This window comes from Stegodyphus dumicola, chromosome 9 (genome assembly GCF_044657685.1).
Source record: "Stegodyphus dumicola isolate Sdum_Otavi_A_Nest chromosome 9, ASM4465768v1".
NCBI lineage: Eukaryota > Metazoa > Arthropoda > Arachnida > Araneae > Eresidae > Stegodyphus > Stegodyphus dumicola.
This window is the reverse complement of record NC_140776.1, coordinates 23,066,631-23,085,112: the sequence shown is the minus strand read 5'-3', so window position 1 is coordinate 23,085,112 and position 18,482 is coordinate 23,066,631. Positions and strand designations below refer to the sequence as shown.

General features: G+C 30.9%; 1 protein-coding gene across 2 annotated transcripts in view; it reads left to right on the top strand.

Moving 5' to 3' along the window:
* LOC118191258 (putative acyl-CoA dehydrogenase 6) overlaps positions 1-18,482 on the top strand; it is a 50,955-nt gene that overhangs the window by 14,099 nt on the left and 18,374 nt on the right. For both annotated transcript variants that reach the window (XM_085823279.1, XM_085823280.1), the window contains exons 3-6: positions 7,099-7,228; positions 8,985-9,091; positions 14,840-15,007; positions 16,981-17,154. In XM_085823279.1, coding sequence (XP_085679405.1) covers positions 7,099-7,228; positions 8,985-9,091; positions 14,840-15,007; positions 16,981-17,154 — 579 coding nt within the window. The remainder of the gene's footprint in view (positions 1-7,098; positions 7,229-8,984; positions 9,092-14,839; positions 15,008-16,980; positions 17,155-18,482) is intronic.

The following is an 18,482-nucleotide window of genomic DNA, read 5'->3' as shown; positions in this document are numbered from 1 at the left end:
TCTGTGGAAAACTCTTTATTATTATTATTATTATTTGTCCACTGGCCCAAGCGAGGGCACTACCAGCTTTCTCCCTCTTCTCCACTAGGGGAAAATTCGGATTGGTTACTCTGTTCCTGGCTGTCGTCGGTGAAGCACGCACTCACCTCTCTTCTGCTTCATTTTCATGATTTTTCTCCTATGTGGACTTGCTAACTATAAAAATGCTTATCATATGAACTGTAATCATTGTGACTGTGTATCAGTGAATGTGTGTTAAAATAGATACCTTTTTCTAGTATTAAATAAAAATATTAATATTACCGAGCCAAGCTACCATCATTATATCTACAGCAACAACACACGCCAACAAAAATGGCATCCATAGACGAAAGCCATAAATGGTGGCCTCTCTAGTTAATGAACACATGCCTTCTGGAAGCTGCTTGCATTGTCAATTTCTGTGCTCATAAAGTGCTGTGAAGTGAAAATATCATCTGTTAACACAAACGAATATCATAATCCATCATTATTTTTCTGTTATCCTCAAAATAGTGTGAAAATCAGTTGTGACTCCTTAAGAACGTGCCTCATGCAGCTTAGAAGTGATTTACATATATATCCTACAACGTGGTATATATCACAAATGAGTTTTTTGGAAATTTTTCTATAAGTGAATTGTGTTATGCTGAATCTGCCGCTGACTGAGCAAATATTTCTCATACAATTTGGAGATAAGCCACACAAATTCGTAAGTGGTAGTACTGTAAAACTTATGCTTATATCCGGATAGCACACCTACGAAAACTGTTTTTCTTGCTTTAATGCTTGCATTAACTTTATTTTTTTTGCACTAGTATCGTATGTGAACTTATTAGTGACTGATTTTTGTTTATTTATTTATCTCACATTTGGCAATCTATATGTATGTTTTTGTGAATCATGGCTCCACCACAAACCATCACAGACAATCTTAATATTTCACATGTTTCCGTCAAGCCTCCCCCATTTTGGAAGGTCAATCCCACTTTATGGTTTGCACAACTGGAGGTCCAGTTTGATATCGCCAGAAATCACTGTTGACTCCACGAAATTCAATGTGATATCTGCAATCGAATCCGATATTCTCAATAGCATTTGTAATATCGTTTTGCACCCACTAGTGACTGGCAAATACGATGCACTAAAAACATGCTTAATTGAATTGCATTCTAAAAAAGTGAGGAGTCAAAGATCCGTACGATTCTTCAGGGGCTAGAACCTGGCGATCAACGCCCTTCCCAATTACTTTGTCGTATGCAAAACCTCACTGGAGAGACCGTTTGAGAACCCTTGCTGAAATCTCTATAGATATCCCATCTCCCACAAAATACACAAAGTATTCTTGCTGCCTTAAGTGATGATCTCCCGAAACTCGTAGTTGTAGCTGATAAAATTACAGATCTCACAACTCTTCCTAACATAAATAGTGCTGCTACGGCATCTATTTCTCCCATTGAACAGCAAGTTGCAGAGCTGACAAAGCAAGTAAATGAACTTTCGCTAGCCATCAAAACAGCCGTGAGCGTTCCTGTGAACGAAGAGACAATCATTCCCAACGCAACAGAAGGCGTAATAGATCCAATGGATGCTACCCGCCAGTATAAAGAACCATGTAACAACATTTGTTTCTACCATACTAATTTTGGTTCCAATGCATGGAAGTGTGTTTTTCCATGCAATTTCTGGCAGTCGGAAAACTAGATCGGCGATCACTTGTCGGCCAACGTTGCACCCCCTCATCAATCGAATTCTTTTGGCCTATCCATCATCAAAACTCACCTTTTTAATTGACCCTGGAGCCAATTTATCTGTCATTCCCAAGAGGTACAGTCAGTATGCCAAAAACCCAGCTGACTTAGTACTCTTTGCTGCTAACGGCACCAAAATAGCAACGTATGGCACCAGACTCTTGACCATCAATTTAAACTTACGTTGCTCATTTACTTGGCCTTTTGTTCTGGCAGATGTCAATCAACCCATCATAGGTGTTGACTTTCTCACGAAGTTCAACTTACTTACAGATGTTAAAAACAACCATTTAATTGATGGACAAACAAAACTATATTCTTGTGGTAGACTTCCCAAAGTGAACCCGCTCAGTACTAGCATTCATATTTTGATGGGTAACTCAAAATTTGACAAAATTCTTGCCGATTACCCCAGCTTGACAAATCCTTCACAAACTTTTGAGAGGGCACCAATGTCAACAATTTTCCATCACATTGAAACTAAAGGACCCCATATTTTCTCAAAACCTAGAAGAATATCTCCAGAAGTACTTCACATTACACGCCAAGAGTTTGACTTTCTCATATCAAAAGGCATCATTCAGCCTTCAAAAAGTCCTTGGGCAAGTCCCTTACATATGGTTCGTAAAGCAAATGGTGACCATCCGAGGATTATCGTCGCTTAAACGCAGTTACCATCCCGGATTGTTATCCCGTACGTACCCCATATTCAGGATTGCACTCAAATGTTTCCAGGAAAGAAAATATTCTCAACTCTTTATTTAGCCCGTGCCTATCATCAAATCCCTGTTAACCCTGCAGACATTCTGAAAACGGCCGTCACTACCCCTTTTGGTCTTTTTGAGTTTTTGACTATGCCGTTTGGTTTATGTAATTCAGGCCAAACGTAGTACATATATATTATCCTTTTAACCGTGAAAGTTGGTGGAGATCTCGCCAAAGTTGTACTAACTGTTGTGCTTAATTCTAAAGGAAATGAAACACCTTCATTTAATAACAATCAGTACTTTACCCACTTCGTTTTTATGCATCATAAAAAGGTTTCCATTGATTTCTACTATTTTTCTAGGCTCTCCAGTTTTACTGAAAATTTTGTTTCGAATGCATGAGTACAAACTTACTGAAGGCAACTCTTCCAGTGTTTAACCAACCAGAACTGCTGACACGTCTAGTTTCATCAGGAGACCCCCAGTTTCTCTTCACGCCTCCAGGTCTTCCTGGTAGATCACTGAATCTCCCTGTTTTTTTTTTTTTATTTTTAGCCCTTAGGTAGAAATTTTTTTTCCAGCAACAAGTGAAATTTTTTGAATGACTGGAACTTGCAAATTCTGTTCCTCCAGATTTTCAGAATATTTCTTCTTGTTGCATTTTATTTTATCTGAACTGGATATTTTCATGTTACATTTTATTGACCTTTTTCCTATTAAATTTGCTGCAGACATTTGTGGATTTTTATATGAAGATTCAACTAGTGTTTTGTTAATATTTGTATTTATTTTACTTCATTATATAGTACACTACTAAGATTACACAGATAAATATTATGTACATTAATTATTAATTTAATGTTTATCATATTTAAAAATTTAATGTTTATCATATTTATATTTTGATAAATAAAAACTTTTCTTATTCAGGATTTTCTCGAAATAAAAGTGTAAGAAAATTACAAAATAACATTAGCCAAAGAGCATAAAATTTGGAACATTGAATTAAATACTAATATTTTTTATATCAGAATTGTATTACAAATAGCTCGATAACTTATTCATGAGTTATAAAGTGACTTTCAGTTGGAGCTCCTCTGAAGTGTCATCACCGCACGACATGAAAATTTATTGGTTTTCTCAAAAAAATCTTCTGGCTTTTCAGATTTCAAAATTGACAGCTATGCATTACTGTTTCATTGGCCATATTCAGCTGACCATATGGTATTTTTGTCACATTGTTACTTAAAAAAAAGGGGGGAAATATACATAAATAACACGTAATCTTCATCCTGATTCATAAAACCAAAAGGTGTCTTATACAGAATCAATCATGGTTACATCAAACAAAAGGGCAGATGTTATGAGTGTCTTGTTACGTCATATTTATCCATAACTAGTGCTAAATTGCACTACTTGATGACATTTCACAGTCGATGTTACAATACATAAATACCCAAATATTTGTACTTTATATTATATTTTTTAATCAAAAGTGCTATTTTTGGATTTTTCTTTTTAGAATTTTATTTCATTTATTTGTGAGTAATCTAATCTTAATATTGGGTGCAAGTATTCTAAATCATGTAATTTTGACAATTTTTAAGATAATAACTGACACATTAAAGAGCAAATTTTTACATTATATGTAACAGTAAGATGAAGTTTCAATAAGCCAAAACCGAAGGACCATACCCCTCAAGCAGATATTAAAAATCTGATTTTGAATTAGTATCACTTTTGAACAGTATATATTAATATTCACTTGATTTACATTCAAATTCCTAGTTCCGACAAACATTCCGTCAAAAATTTCGACTAGCTGAAGTTCAAGTAATCAAAGTTTTAGTGTATTCACATTATGGCACTTAAATAATCAGAGTATATTAAAAAAAAAATAGAAATATTGCAGAGTTTATATTGATGTAAATTCTTGCCTTATTAATGGAAGTATGATATCTAATTAAAAGAAGACTGATAGAGGCCTGTTTTTGGCTGGGCTCTAAGAGTAGAATGCAACATTTCTTTTATCTCTTTCATGTCAGAAAACATTTTCCTTTGAAAAAACACTTTAGTTTTTGGAAACAGAATTAATTGCAAACAAACAAATCTGAAGAGCTTGTGGGATGACTGAGTATGTAAAGTTATTTTCGGAACTCAGTAGCTATGTGAAGTAGTTGTTGATTGGTGGAAAGATGCATTAGTATGCAATACATCACATTGGAATAACAGTTTCCAACTAAATAACATAAGATTAAAAATCATCTGCTTAATTCTCAATCATTTAAAGTAGAGTATTCAGACAAACATTTAAAACTATAGAATTATTTTGACACTTCAGCTTGTAAGATAAACCTAATATCACTTAGTATGAACTGCTGTTTAATTTTTCCAGGCTGAATAATGCTGGAAGATAATTGCTTCATCTTTGTTTTAGATTCAAAGAACATTAAGTGAATATAATCACAACAAATGTAACTGAATGTTCATTTGGGCTACAGCTTGGTAGTTTAAAAACTAAATCTTTAAATCTTAAACACTACATTTGTGCCTGAGAATATAACCAAACAGTAAACTAGAAACTAATAACCTGGCCCATAATTCAAAGTGGCTGGCCCATAATCCAAAGTGGCTGAGTGGTTAAAGACTGCTGAATAGGTAGTAATTTCTCACTGAGTTCAATTCAAGCAAATGAAATGCTCTATGGTTAGTTTTCATGCTTTACCGCATGAATTTTGAATATGAGCCACTTAAAAAACCTCCATACAAGTGTTTTTCCCATTAGGCAGATAGTCACTGTATACTTTAACATATTTAAATTACCAACCTACTTAATAATTGTATGATTTCTAAACCCAGTTTTCTGAACTAGCAAAACCAGAAACCTACGGAAAATCAGTTTAGTTATCCAGTCAGGAGGTATATGAGAGATAGAGCATCAGTGGTTGAATTGCCAGTATTCACTTTCTAAACTTAGTTATTTGTTATCTAAATTAAATTTACTTTTTTTTTGTGTGTGTGTGTGAAATCGATGGAAGGAGTAGAAGTACTGATGTTAAAGTACAGAAAAAGACAACTTTTAAAATTTTTGAAATTAATTTACAAAAAGAATTGAATAAATTCTAATGTGCAGTAAGTGTAACAGGAATAATAATAATAATGTGAAAATAAATGTAACATTAATAATCAATTATTATACTAATGATTAGAATTCAGGTCTTGACAAAGACATTATAAATTAGCATTTTAAGCATGCAATAAAAATATGCTGCACAGGAAAATGCATTTTAAAATTGTCTTCCTAGATTTATTTAATAAAAATCATGTCTCGTTATTTATTGAACCAAAAATAGCTGTGTATGATTTCTACATATGCTTTGAACTTCTGTAATTTGACTAATTCATTCAGTGTAGGATTAAATGTTCATATCATAATTTGACTTTTAAAAAAAGAGGGTTTTTGATGATAATATTAGTAGCATTTCAAATCTAAAAAAAAGGGTTGTTTAAAAATATACTATGCAATTAATCCCACAGAATATTTTTGGACATCTTTAGAACATTTTTTATTTGTTGCATTTGCGACACCCAGGGGAACAAAAATACTTATATACTAGTAAATTTTGCCTTTGTTAAACATTTCTGTAATAAAAGACAGCTGATTTATTTACAGTATTTTTGACATATTGTTTGAAGTATTAAATACATATGTGATGTGCTTTCGTAATGTGCCCTTAAATTTTGTTGCATATAAAATGAAGTAAAGTAAAATGGCAAAGGAAAAAAATTTGCTTAAAATTTTTATTAATATTTTTATAAATTTAAAATATAGCTTTTCATATATTATTAAGAAATATTTATTGTGCATTATTAATAAAAATGTGAATAAAGAAATTCCATACGAAAAATCATCATTAAAAGCTTATTTGGAAATTTAAGGTTAAAATTAACTGTTGCATTCATTGAAGATTCTGTTATTATCACTTATAACAAATATACAAATTTCAAAATGCTGCAATATATACATTCCTGTATATCTTTGGAAAATTTGAATTAAAAAACACTCAATTTTTTCCATGTATGTCTAAAAATATATCTACTCTAAGATAATAGTAATAATGTTATAGCTTATAATTGATAATTTTTTCAAACAATTTATAAAAATTATTTTAAAATATGAATTTTTAAAATGAAACAAAAGCTATATATAAGTGTTAGTATGATTAAATTTCGAATTATGAAAGAATAAATCAAGTAACTTTAATTTAGTGCTAATTAACTATATGCCAAATTCATTTAACATTTTGGGGTTCAAATTCTGAATGCCAAGTTAAGGGAGGAAAAAAGTGCTGTTACAATTTTTACAAAATTTAACACTTTGGCTTAATTTGAGGTGTATGAATACAATTATATGTAAATCTAATATATATTTTAATTTGCTCTTTTTGAGACATCAAAAACACAAAAACATTTTTTGCCAGTTCACAAAGTTGCCAATGTTTCATGGAGGTGAAGATAATTAGAAAGTGTTATGTAATCTGATATTAGCTCTTAACAATTTTTGGGTTTTTTATCCTTTGTAATGTCATGCCATAAATAATAATAGTGATTATTTCTTGTAGCTTATGGTGGTCTTGGATTAGATTATACATTCAGTCTAGCCTTTTTTGAGGAACTTGCAAAAATAAATTGTGGAGGTGTACCAATGGCCATTGTTGTTCATACTGATTGTACTACACCAGCTCTAACCAGGTAAATTTGTTTTGTTTGTCCATAAATGAAGTAAAAATTTTGCAAAATTCTACAATTAAATACTCCCTATATACATATTTTCCACACATAATATATAATGTCAAAGCTTTGAAAGTTTTTATTTATAACATTTATTAATGCATCACAATGAATTGTATTTATTAACATTGAAAATGTTAAAATACTAAAATAAATGTTCATACTAAAAATAAGGATGCTGTTGTCTTTGTTGATATCATAGTGTTGCGTGCGTATGGGTTCATAATAGATTGAATGCACAAGTCCGATAAAAAGTTAATAAAATTTATTCTTATCACAAGAAATGTAACAAAATGCTGGATTTTTCTTCAAATATATTTGTACAATATCACACAGTAGTTATATTTTAAACTACTAAAACATTAAATAGAACACAGTCCAAAGCGCCGAGAAAGCTAATCCGATCTCACCGCGAATTCGCTACAATCAACAACAACAGTTATTTAAACAACTGAGCTGAGTTGTTTCCCTCTGGCTTTTATAGCCTTTTAAATTAACCGAGCGAGACAGTTCTAGCTATTTTTAGAAAGCAAAGAGTAGAATTACAGTTACAGCTAACATAGTAGTCAATTACATTTATTCAAATTAAATATCAATTACAGAAATAAACTTTTATTCAATGTTAAATGCATGTGCTCTTGTATTTTTACTTTTCTGACATAGCTTTTTCTTAAAATTTGTCATGCACTGCATTGCATGGCGAAATAAAACATTTTTAATTGTAATTCTACTAAAAATGTCTAACTAAATACAAAATTTGTAACAATAGATTATAATAATGAAAAGTAACCTGCACACTATAGGTTAAATGGCTAAGTCTTCTGAACATTGTTTGATGTATCCTATGTTCAAATCCTTACACAGTGGGATGAGTTCATCAGTGTTTTGATGATTTTTTTTTCCTTTGTAGTTGATTAAAAAATTGTGGAAAAGTATTTTAAAATACATGTATCAAATTGAAATCTCTCTTCTTCAAAATTCCTGAATTGATTTCAGTGTTCCTTCCCCTCCCCTCGGACGAAGTGACATTGAAGTTGATTGGATACCTCTTCTGTTATGTTCTTTTTTGATTAATTTTTTTTAATTGAGGTATTGCTTGTTTAAAAGTTTTGGTTTTAATATTTTTAAAATTCTTTGTTGCATTTATAGAATTATTTAAAATTTATTAATTATGAATTTCAATTTTTGGTCTTTGTGAAAAATTAGTTCTAAATTTCTTACTTTATGTCTTTACTGATAATTTTTTAGCAGCTTAATGCTCAAAAACACTATGTATGTTTATATTTTGGTTTTAAAAAAGTTTTTTTTGTAATTATAAAATATAAATGAAAGACACGTTAAAAATATTTCATTGTTCTTTACTGCAGCAAGAAAGCATTAGCTACTAAAGAAGGAAATAAGTGACCTTAGAACTCTAGTAATTGTTCTTTTGGCATCTAATTGATTTTTTCCTCTTTAGAATGCTTTTATAACAATGTTTTACCGAAATAAAATCTACTGTCCTAAATAGCAGATAGTGTACAAGTGGGTTAATTCATTTAAGGAACCATTGAGATTACTTTGGCTTTACTTTAAGTTATAATCGTGATTAATTTTTTTAAAAATTCTTTCATTTTTTAAGAAATTTTTAGGATTTATTTATTTTCACATTAGGGTTCTTTTAGCTTTTTTTTTTTAACCTTTTAAGTTATATTTTTGGTTTATATTAATTTGATAGTTTTGGAAGTGAAAAACTGAAGCAAGAGTTTCTTGTACCATCTATTACTGGCGATAAAGTGTCTTGCATTGGAATTAGTGAGCCTGATCATGGGTCCGATGTTTCAGGTATGATAACATACATAAAATTTTTTGCGGGTCATTGAATTAACATTTCAATCATCAGTGAAAAATCAAATACTGTTTGCTACTGTACATAATGAATAAGTGTTTGTACCACCCCCTTTTTTTAAGCTTAAAATGTTGATGCTATTGTCGGTACATATATTATGCTCTTGTATTTAAAAATATACAAATTATTTGTTAATTACAAAGACAAATTAAATTGAATAGGAACATAGGCTATTGGAATTAATAATAAAAAGAGGCTTGATTGATGCTGACACTGTTTTTTTTTTTTTTTTTTTTTTTTTTTTAAGTATTAAAATGCTATATAAAATAATGTGAAATATTGTGAGCTAAAATCGCATAAATTATTACATAATATACTTAATAGTTCCTTTTTCAGATAATTTTATTGTGAATATTATACACATGAGTATGGGGGGAGGAGAAAGGTTAAACTAAAAAAGCTGTCAACACACACTGTTAAAAAAGGAATAATTCTCTATCTTTTGTTTTAGCCACTATCCAAATGACAAATTTTAATTAAATTTACCAGTTTAATGGGACTTAACTTTTATTTTAGTTTATGTGTAACATTAATATGAATTTTATCAGATAAAACTAGCTTTTCTGAAATGATAGCATGAATATATCAGTTTTACATTTATAGTTACTTTATTACTAATTAATAGGGAGCAAAAACAAATATGTGTAACCTGTGCAGTTCAATTTCACAGCAATTCAAAATTTGGAAGGCAGAATATAATACATGATCTTAATCAGTGTTAAGTTATGGCAGTGATGATGATTTATTAAATTGAGTTACCAGAGGTTAGGTAGATATAGGAAATTGTACAGGAGAGAAAAAGAGCTCATTGTATCCAGTAGGCTACTTCTGTTAGCTTTCTCCAGTATCTAAAACAATGTTTTCTGCTTTGGCTAATGTGAGAGGTTTGAAATAAGACAATGATATATATGTAAGATTAAGTAAACTAATATAATATATATAATGTATATAAAATTTAAGTAAACTAATTACCGTATTTGACGGCATATAAGACGCACCCTTATTTAGAGCGCAACACACAAGGAAAAAAAGTTTCAATAGTCCGTGCGACAGCCCGGTATCACAATAACTTAAAATGTAGTTTCTTTTAGTTATCACGTTTCGTAAAAGCCAAATAAACAATCATTAAATAAAATTACCAAACATATTTTTATTAAGGAAAATTAACAAACGGCAAGCTTTTTTGAACATGATATGTAAATTTCAATAATGAATAAATGAATGAATGGCAAGCAATCAAACATAATACAAAATAAAGCAGAAACAACAAAAAACACAGATTCAAGGAAAATGTTGCCTATCATGAAATTAGACTTTAATCACTTTCAAAACCATAAAAATCCTTTTCTCTATCATCATCATCGAAAACGAGAATATTGTCATCACTACTGTTTCCGTCATCGATAGTATCACCTTCTTTGAATAATGCGTCGTCTTCTGTTCCATCAAGAGCATTACTGATTACTCATTTCTTAAAGGACTTAACAATTACTTCAGCCTTTACGTCCTCCCAAGATCTTTTTACCCACTTGCACACTTGTGAAATAGAGAGCCGCTTCATTCTACCTGAGGGTGTGAGGGCATGATGTAGCTCTCCTATCCACTTGTTCCATCGTTCTCGCACTTTTTCCTTAAATGGCTTATTCACCGATACATCTAAAGGCTGCTATTGGCTAGTCAATCCACCAGAAATGACAGCTATCTGGGTTTTTATTTCTCTCACTTTATTCTTTATGGTTTCAGTTCTATGGGCACTAAACTGATCCAAAACCAAAAAAGAGGGTTTAGTCCACCAGGTCGCCTCGCCCATACGTTCTGTAACCACAGTTTCATTCCAGCTTCGTCCATCCAGCCTTTCGGATGAACATGAACAATTACACCTGTTGGAAGTTTTTTTTTTTCGGGTGAGTTTTTCTTTTGAATATGAAAAATGGTGGGAGTTTTGTGCCATCAGCACAACATGTTTGAACTACAGTATGTCGGGTTTTTTCATGACCTGTGGTTTTTATGGTTATTGATTTAGACCCTTTAATACTCACAATCTTGTTGGATGGTACATCAAATGTGAATGGAATTTCATCCATATTTCCTATTTAACCGAGCTCAAAAGAAGTTTTCTTGAGTGCATTTGTAACAAACCTATGAAATGCTAGTATTTTTCTTCATAATCTGCTGGCATTTTCTGTGCAATAGTTGTTTTTGTGCACATTGATAAGTCTTGTCTTTTAACCTATAGCACCAGCCCTCAGACCCTGAAAAGTTCTGATTCCCATGTTTTTCTGCAAATCCTTTGGCCTCATTGATTATCATTTTGGTTGAAACATCCCAGATTTCCTCTTATCTATCACCCACATTTTTACGGCATTTTCAAGTTCAGGCCAAGATGGAGCTGGGCATCGAAGGTTATGCTTTTGTTTTTTGGCAGTCTTCAGTTGATCTTCCTGCAGTCGCCAAGTATGTATCATTTTTTCAGTAGGTGGTGCACCAAAATGCCTTGCTGCTGCTCTGTTTCCAAGCACTTTAGCATAGTTTAACATTCCTAGTTTATACTGAATTGTATAGCTTAATCTCTTGTTTCCTGTAGTCATATTTTCAAGGGTATTTTTTTAAAACAAATAATTTTAAGCACCGATACTGACACGTTTATACAAAGTAGCACCGATACCGACACGTGTTTCAGCTGAGTCAAAGAAAGTATGTAAAAAAGGAAAGGCTCCATAGACATAATGTGACCGTCGAACCTGTTCGAACTTCGACATCAGCTTCGAGCTTTGCCGCTTTTTGGCGACAGATATTTCATGCATGCACGAAATAACTATGGCAGATCCTAATACTTGTGCTTCATCATCTGGCCTTTAATGTATATTATGTAAATTTCCTTTTTTCATTTAAATAGAATTCTAACTACTAATTCTAATTTGTCAAAGGAAATAATATACTAAATAATCTATAGAGAATAGAAAATAAATTATTATTATTATTATTATTATTATTATTATATATATATATATAACATCTGCCTCATTGGTTAGTACTTTCTTATCTTTTCTGGAGGCAATCGTCCATTTGTGTAAACATGGCTCTTCACAGTAGATGTCACCGATCAAGGTCTGTTTTTATTATTTTTATTATTTTTTTTTTCTTTCCGTTGTTTTAATATTTGGTCGTAGCAAGACCCAATTTTATTCGCTTTTTATTTTAATTTTAGTTTTTAGTTTTTTTCCTTAGTTTACAAAGTTTAAACTCTTTAAGCTAGTAAGTCCTCCCTAAAAATATTGTATTTTTGACTAATAGCAATTCGCTGTTTATTTTATTTTGTTCATTTGCCTAACCAGGCCAGTTTGTATAGGTTTTTTTTTTACACCATTAATGTGTTTTTACTTTTACAAGCAGAAGCGTCAGGAAATTAAACAGAGAAATTGAGACTAAAGTTTTTATCTAGGTTATTTTATCAGTTAAATATTCAAAAAGTTTCGTGTACAGTTCCAATTTTCTGTTTTGACAAAACGCGATATGGAATTAGCTGGATTCTAAAACCATTATGTATTGTCCCTGAAGAGTCAATAATGAGATTCGAATTGGGCTAATTTACCGCTTTTTTGTAATTTTTGTATTTTTGTTTATGTCTTATATAACAATTTGTGTTTTTATTCAAATATTTAAAGCTTGTTTTAACTTTAATCAACATATTACTTCCAATTTGATTTGAGTTTTAAATATGCTTTTTATATGTAAGTATTCTAGTGATAATTTTTTTTTTATTTTGTATTTACATTTTTCATTGCACTTAATTTTAACTTATGTTAAAAAAATTTTCACTGGAACCACAGTATCACAATGACTTTTAAGTGGAAGCATTAAGAATTTTCTTTTTACCTGGTTTTCTAATTTTTGCAGCTCAATGTGCAAAATTCTTGACCACAAAGGTCTTTTTAGTGTGTTCTCCTTTCTTAAATTAATAATTTATTTTAGTATAAATAGTAAAATTAAATTCAAATAATTATCTTGCACCATTGCTGCAAGGAATGAAATTTGAATTTAACAAACATTCTCTATTCGTTAAAAAGCAAATTAAAAGTTAATGAAATTGAATTGCAAACAAATAAATGATTAATTATTGCTGTGAACTAATCTACAATATCATTTAAATTCTGAGAGCACATGTAAATCAAGTGCAAGTATCAAAATCCATGAACAAATATACTATAATTTCAAAAAAAAATTTTTAATCCAAAAAATTATAAAAATGCATAAGTGAATAATTGTTGAGCAGGTAGGAGACAGACTTATCAAGGGGAAGTTGCCTCCAAACCTATCTCTTCAATTATTCAATTTGCATTTCATCATCCATGTAGGCAAGGGTAAAACTAAAATTCAAAACCAAGAGTAAAAACAAATGCCGTGAATTACTAAAAAGAAATTTAAACAAGTGGAAATTTGAGAAATAGCAAGTGACTAGAATTAAAATAAAAAAAAGGGGTAATTAAGAATATAAAACCAATTTTTTTAGAAAAGCAAAGCAATTTAGAAACTCTTGCCTGCAGAAAACTTCCCCAACACAAATTATGCATATAAATAAAAAAAACTAGATATTATCTTAAAAAATACTAAAAAGGCAAGTAAATAGTAAGTTTTAATTTAACTTACCAACTATATTTGTATTTGGAGAGTGAAGCAGCATTTGCCAAACTAAGTGATGTTAGGTAATATATTTCTGCTAACTTTATAAATAGAGGGCGGTAATAGAAGGTTGAGTGTTAAGCTGCTATCTGTTAGATCTAATTAAAAACCTATTCTGTAAACTTTTAAGTAATGTAAAATGTGATTTAATTAAATTTAAATTTGCTTTTTATGAATATGAATGTTTGTTAAATTCAAATTATATATATATAGTATATATATGTGTGTGTGTGTGTGTAATAAAAACAAACTTAGAAGTAATGATGAGCAGAATTTTGATGGCAGGCACAGAAGTGTTGATCTATAATGAATAGGAAATTGGAGACGAAGGCAGATTAAATCTTCATTTTTTACTTTAGCAAACATGTTGTGGCCACAATCAAGTTGGCACATTAATTGTGCCTATACCGAGAATTTTTACATTTTAGATAAATTTGCAATAAGAAATAAGGAGCAGACAGATAGCAGTCCAGCTAGGCCAAAGCATAGAAAGCAAGTGTATATGTTCAGAGTTAAATCTTGATACAGACTGGGTTAGTTTTGGTTCTCAATGCATTTTGATTGGATACTTAATATTGCTGTAAAATTACTATTGGCTGCTTGAGCCTTAATTCCATTTATATCAACAGAATTACTAAGAGTCATATGTCATGGATTAATCTAGAAATGACACATTGCAGAGAGAGGTTACTGTTTTTAGAATTGAGAAGGGGAATTTATGTTGCTAATTTAATCTTCTACATATTTATTTTTCTTACATATATATGGATTTTAGTGACATGTTTTCTTAGAAATTATTAAAAAAAATCTCTTTATTACTTACTTTTATTCAACACAAATGATTACATTTTCATTTTATGAAAAACTTTTGCATTAAGTTTTGTTTCTTCCTCAATTAATCAGCTACAAAATTTATTTTGTTTTAATTTTTAGTTCTTAATGCATATATATGTATGTGTCTGCATTAGTAAAATTTATATGTGTTGTAATTTATCATCAAACAGGCATTAAAACTACTGCTGTGCAAAGAGGAGGTGATTTAATTATCAATGGTGGCAAAATGTGGACAACAAATGGTTGCCAAGCTGATTGGATGTGTTTGCTAGCAAATACTAGGGAAGGCCCACCACACAAAAACAAATCTTTAATTTGTGTACCCTTAAACCTTCCAGGTATTTAAAATTTTTTACAATGATTATAAGATAAAATATGCTCTTGAATTTTTGAAAGATCGAAGAAATATAAAATTTTGGTAAAAATGTATCGAATTTTATTATCTCTGTGTCATTTGGCATTACTGTTTGGGCATTATTGAAAAGAGAATTTAATTTCTCAATTACAAGAAAAGTATTTCCTAAAAAGCTGGCTAACAGGTATCTAAGTTTTCAGTTTAAAAAAAAATTAAGTTCAAATATATTGATTGAAAAATATTTTAAAATGTGAGAATTCTTGTAAGTTATTATGTGAAAAATTCTTAAAAAATTTGAATCAAAACAGTTTTTAGTTGAACTCTTAACCTTTTTACTATATTTTGAATTTTTGCTTATTTCAATTTAGTGGAAAATATCTGGTTTTATGAAATACTAATATGGTATCATTTTGCCTTTTAAATACAATTTTATTTGGAAGTTAACTTATGGCTATTTATGAAAAAATTTCACAACATGTTACATAGTATTTAAATGGTAGGTTCTGTTCGTAAGAGAACATAATATTTTGAATTTGGATGATATATGCATTTTTCATCATTCTGTCCTATAGTTTTATTATCAGCTTAGTTTAATATGATTAACAAAAAGTAATAATAATATTTCCATACACCAAAAATATTAAAATACAATTTTTTAGTGCTCTCAAATATTTCATGGAACATGAATTTAGGTGGGAAACTCACATATAAATCTCTTACTCATGAGCTTTTTAAGAATTTAAGATATGCATTCTTTATTAATTGAAATGTAGTTGAGTGAATAATATTACCTTATTACTTAAATACCATTTTCTATTTTGCCGCTCATATAGTATAGTGGTTAAGGGAGCTGACTGCATACCAAAGGGCCTGGTTTCGAATACTAGAGAAGGCACGGTTGTAACTGTCCTTCTCTTCATAGAAAGTAATGGTGGCCAATTGTGTGTGTACAGGTTCATAATAGATTGAATGCACAAGTCTGATAATAGGTTAATAAAAATTTGTTTATCAAGAGAAATATTTCAGAACTCTGGAGTTTTCCACAGAAATATTCATACAAGTGTTCACAGTATAATCAGTAGTTACACTACAAACTACTAAGAACATTAAAGGCCACAGAATGCATAGCTCATCTAAAGAGAAAGCTAAACTACCATCAATAACAACAGCTAACTAAATGGCCTTAAATAGTGTTTAACCAGCTGCTAGATATTTCTAGAACTTTCTGTTTCTTGAAATTACTGGAAAGCAATATGAGGGTGGAATTACGGCTACAGCTGACATAATGATCTATTACATTTATTCAGTTTCAATATAAATTACCGAGATACCCATTTATTCAATGTTAAATGCATGTGCCCCTGTATTCTTACTTTTCTGGCATAGCTTTCTCTTAAAATTTGACTCATGTTACATTGCATAAGAAAATACAGTTTTACTTATAATTCTACAAAAACTACCTATCTAATTGTAAAATTCATAACAATACATATGAACATAAATATATATACAGATGGAGGACAAAATAATAGGAATACCTGTGAAATAATGGAAAATCTTTATTAATAGGGGGTTGGACCACCCTTTGACTGAAGTACAGATGGAATGTGACGTGGGATAGATGCATAAAGGTCATGGACAGTATTTAAAGGAATATTAAGCCATTCCTCCTGCAGAGCGGAATTCTAATTCCAAAATTTCAGATAGAGGTGGAAATCGGGAATGAAGTTTGATTCCCATGGCTTTAGTTGACAGGAACATTATATGGATATATATTACAAATACTTTTTTTTTTCTGAAGCAATGCATTAATATTAACAACAATTATGTTGAAGAGCTAAGCTTTTTCAAAGAAAAAAGCAAATGGATGAAATTATTTTTATGAAAATAACAGACTTTTAAACTTTCTTTATACTTCCTTGTAGTCTATTCTGCATTATTTTTTCTTTTTTAAAGGCATTCATATTTCAAGGAAGATTAAAAAGCTTGGAATGAAATGTTCAGATACTGCACAGATATTCTTTGAAGATGTCAAAGTACCTGTTGATTACATAATTGGAGAAGAAGGGAAGGGATTTGCATATCAAATGATTCAGTTTCAAGATGAGAGACTTTCTGGTATTGCTCTTGGTATGAACAATTATGTTGCTTTTCTTACTATTTTATTATATTTCTTTATTAAACCAAAAATGTCAATTTTAAAATCTGTCAATAATTTATATTACAGTCAAAAGTCGTTAATTCGGACACCCATAATCCGGACCTCAAAGCTAAAATCTTTCTGTGCATGCGCCGCGTTGACGCATGCGCATAGGCTTTTACGTGTGCACACAAGACCTTTACGACTGCGCATATGTGTCTGCGCAAGCGCAGAATACGTTTTCGCGTGCACGTTTAATGTACAACGGATGGTATAAGCTAAAATTATCTAATTATCTATTTCAGTTAATGTTGATGATTGCGTTGTGTTGGAAAATATAGCTTATTTTTAAACCTTTTACTGCATCATCTCTCCTCCTTGAAATGTTTATTTAGTTTAGTCCTTATTTTAATATAATATAGTAGTTACTTCTACTTCTTTTCTTGCTGCCACTGTTTGCATTGAGAACGGACTGTTTCAACCTAATTGAGATGCAAAAACGAAACATGATTTACGTCAACTGAAAAGCCGATTCGTGCCGATAGCTGATTGGTTGCCGTGAGATGACGTCATTCCTACTTCTGCTATAAGTATCTCGCATCGCTCTGGCTCAGCGCTTCTAGTTCCTGGTTTCCCGGCTGGTAAGTGAGCGGTTTCCAGCCCCTTCAAGGGATGCATGCAGTCCGGTGAAAGGATGCCTTGATTCCAGTTTGCGAGATGATGGTTCCAGATTGAAGTTCTTCAGTTCCGGGGGCTATCCTGTGAGTAACTGCCGTGGGCGGCGTCCATGTTTCTTCAATGAGGGCAGAATTAAAAATACGTGAGCGGCGACGACTCCTTGTGCAAACGAAGTTAGGCCGGTTTTAAGTGGTTTCACATTTAAATTTTTCAGGTGTTTTCTTGACCATTGATTGTGGACTTATTGAATGGGTAGCCAGCTTTATTTTTAGGCTGCATAGTCACTATTTAGGACATCTTCTTTTTTTTTTTTTTTTTTTTTTTTTTTTTTTGTTGTTGTTGTTGTTGTTTTTGTTTGTATAGAATGCCAGTGTTTTGGAGTATAGGTAAAAATATTTGATGAATGATGATTATGTTGTATTTTTCCTAATACTCTAATATTGTTGACATTTATTTTATGTGTTTTTATTTTTTATTATATTGTTAATAAATTTGTTAAGTTCAAAATCTTTTATTGTCTTCAATGTCTGCACAACATATCTCAGGGAGCTTTCATTGCTACTACTGCTAAGTGTTTAATTTCTTTAAACTTTAAACTTTGCTTTAGCATCATTTTGGTTATGGGCCATCAGCTTCTGAG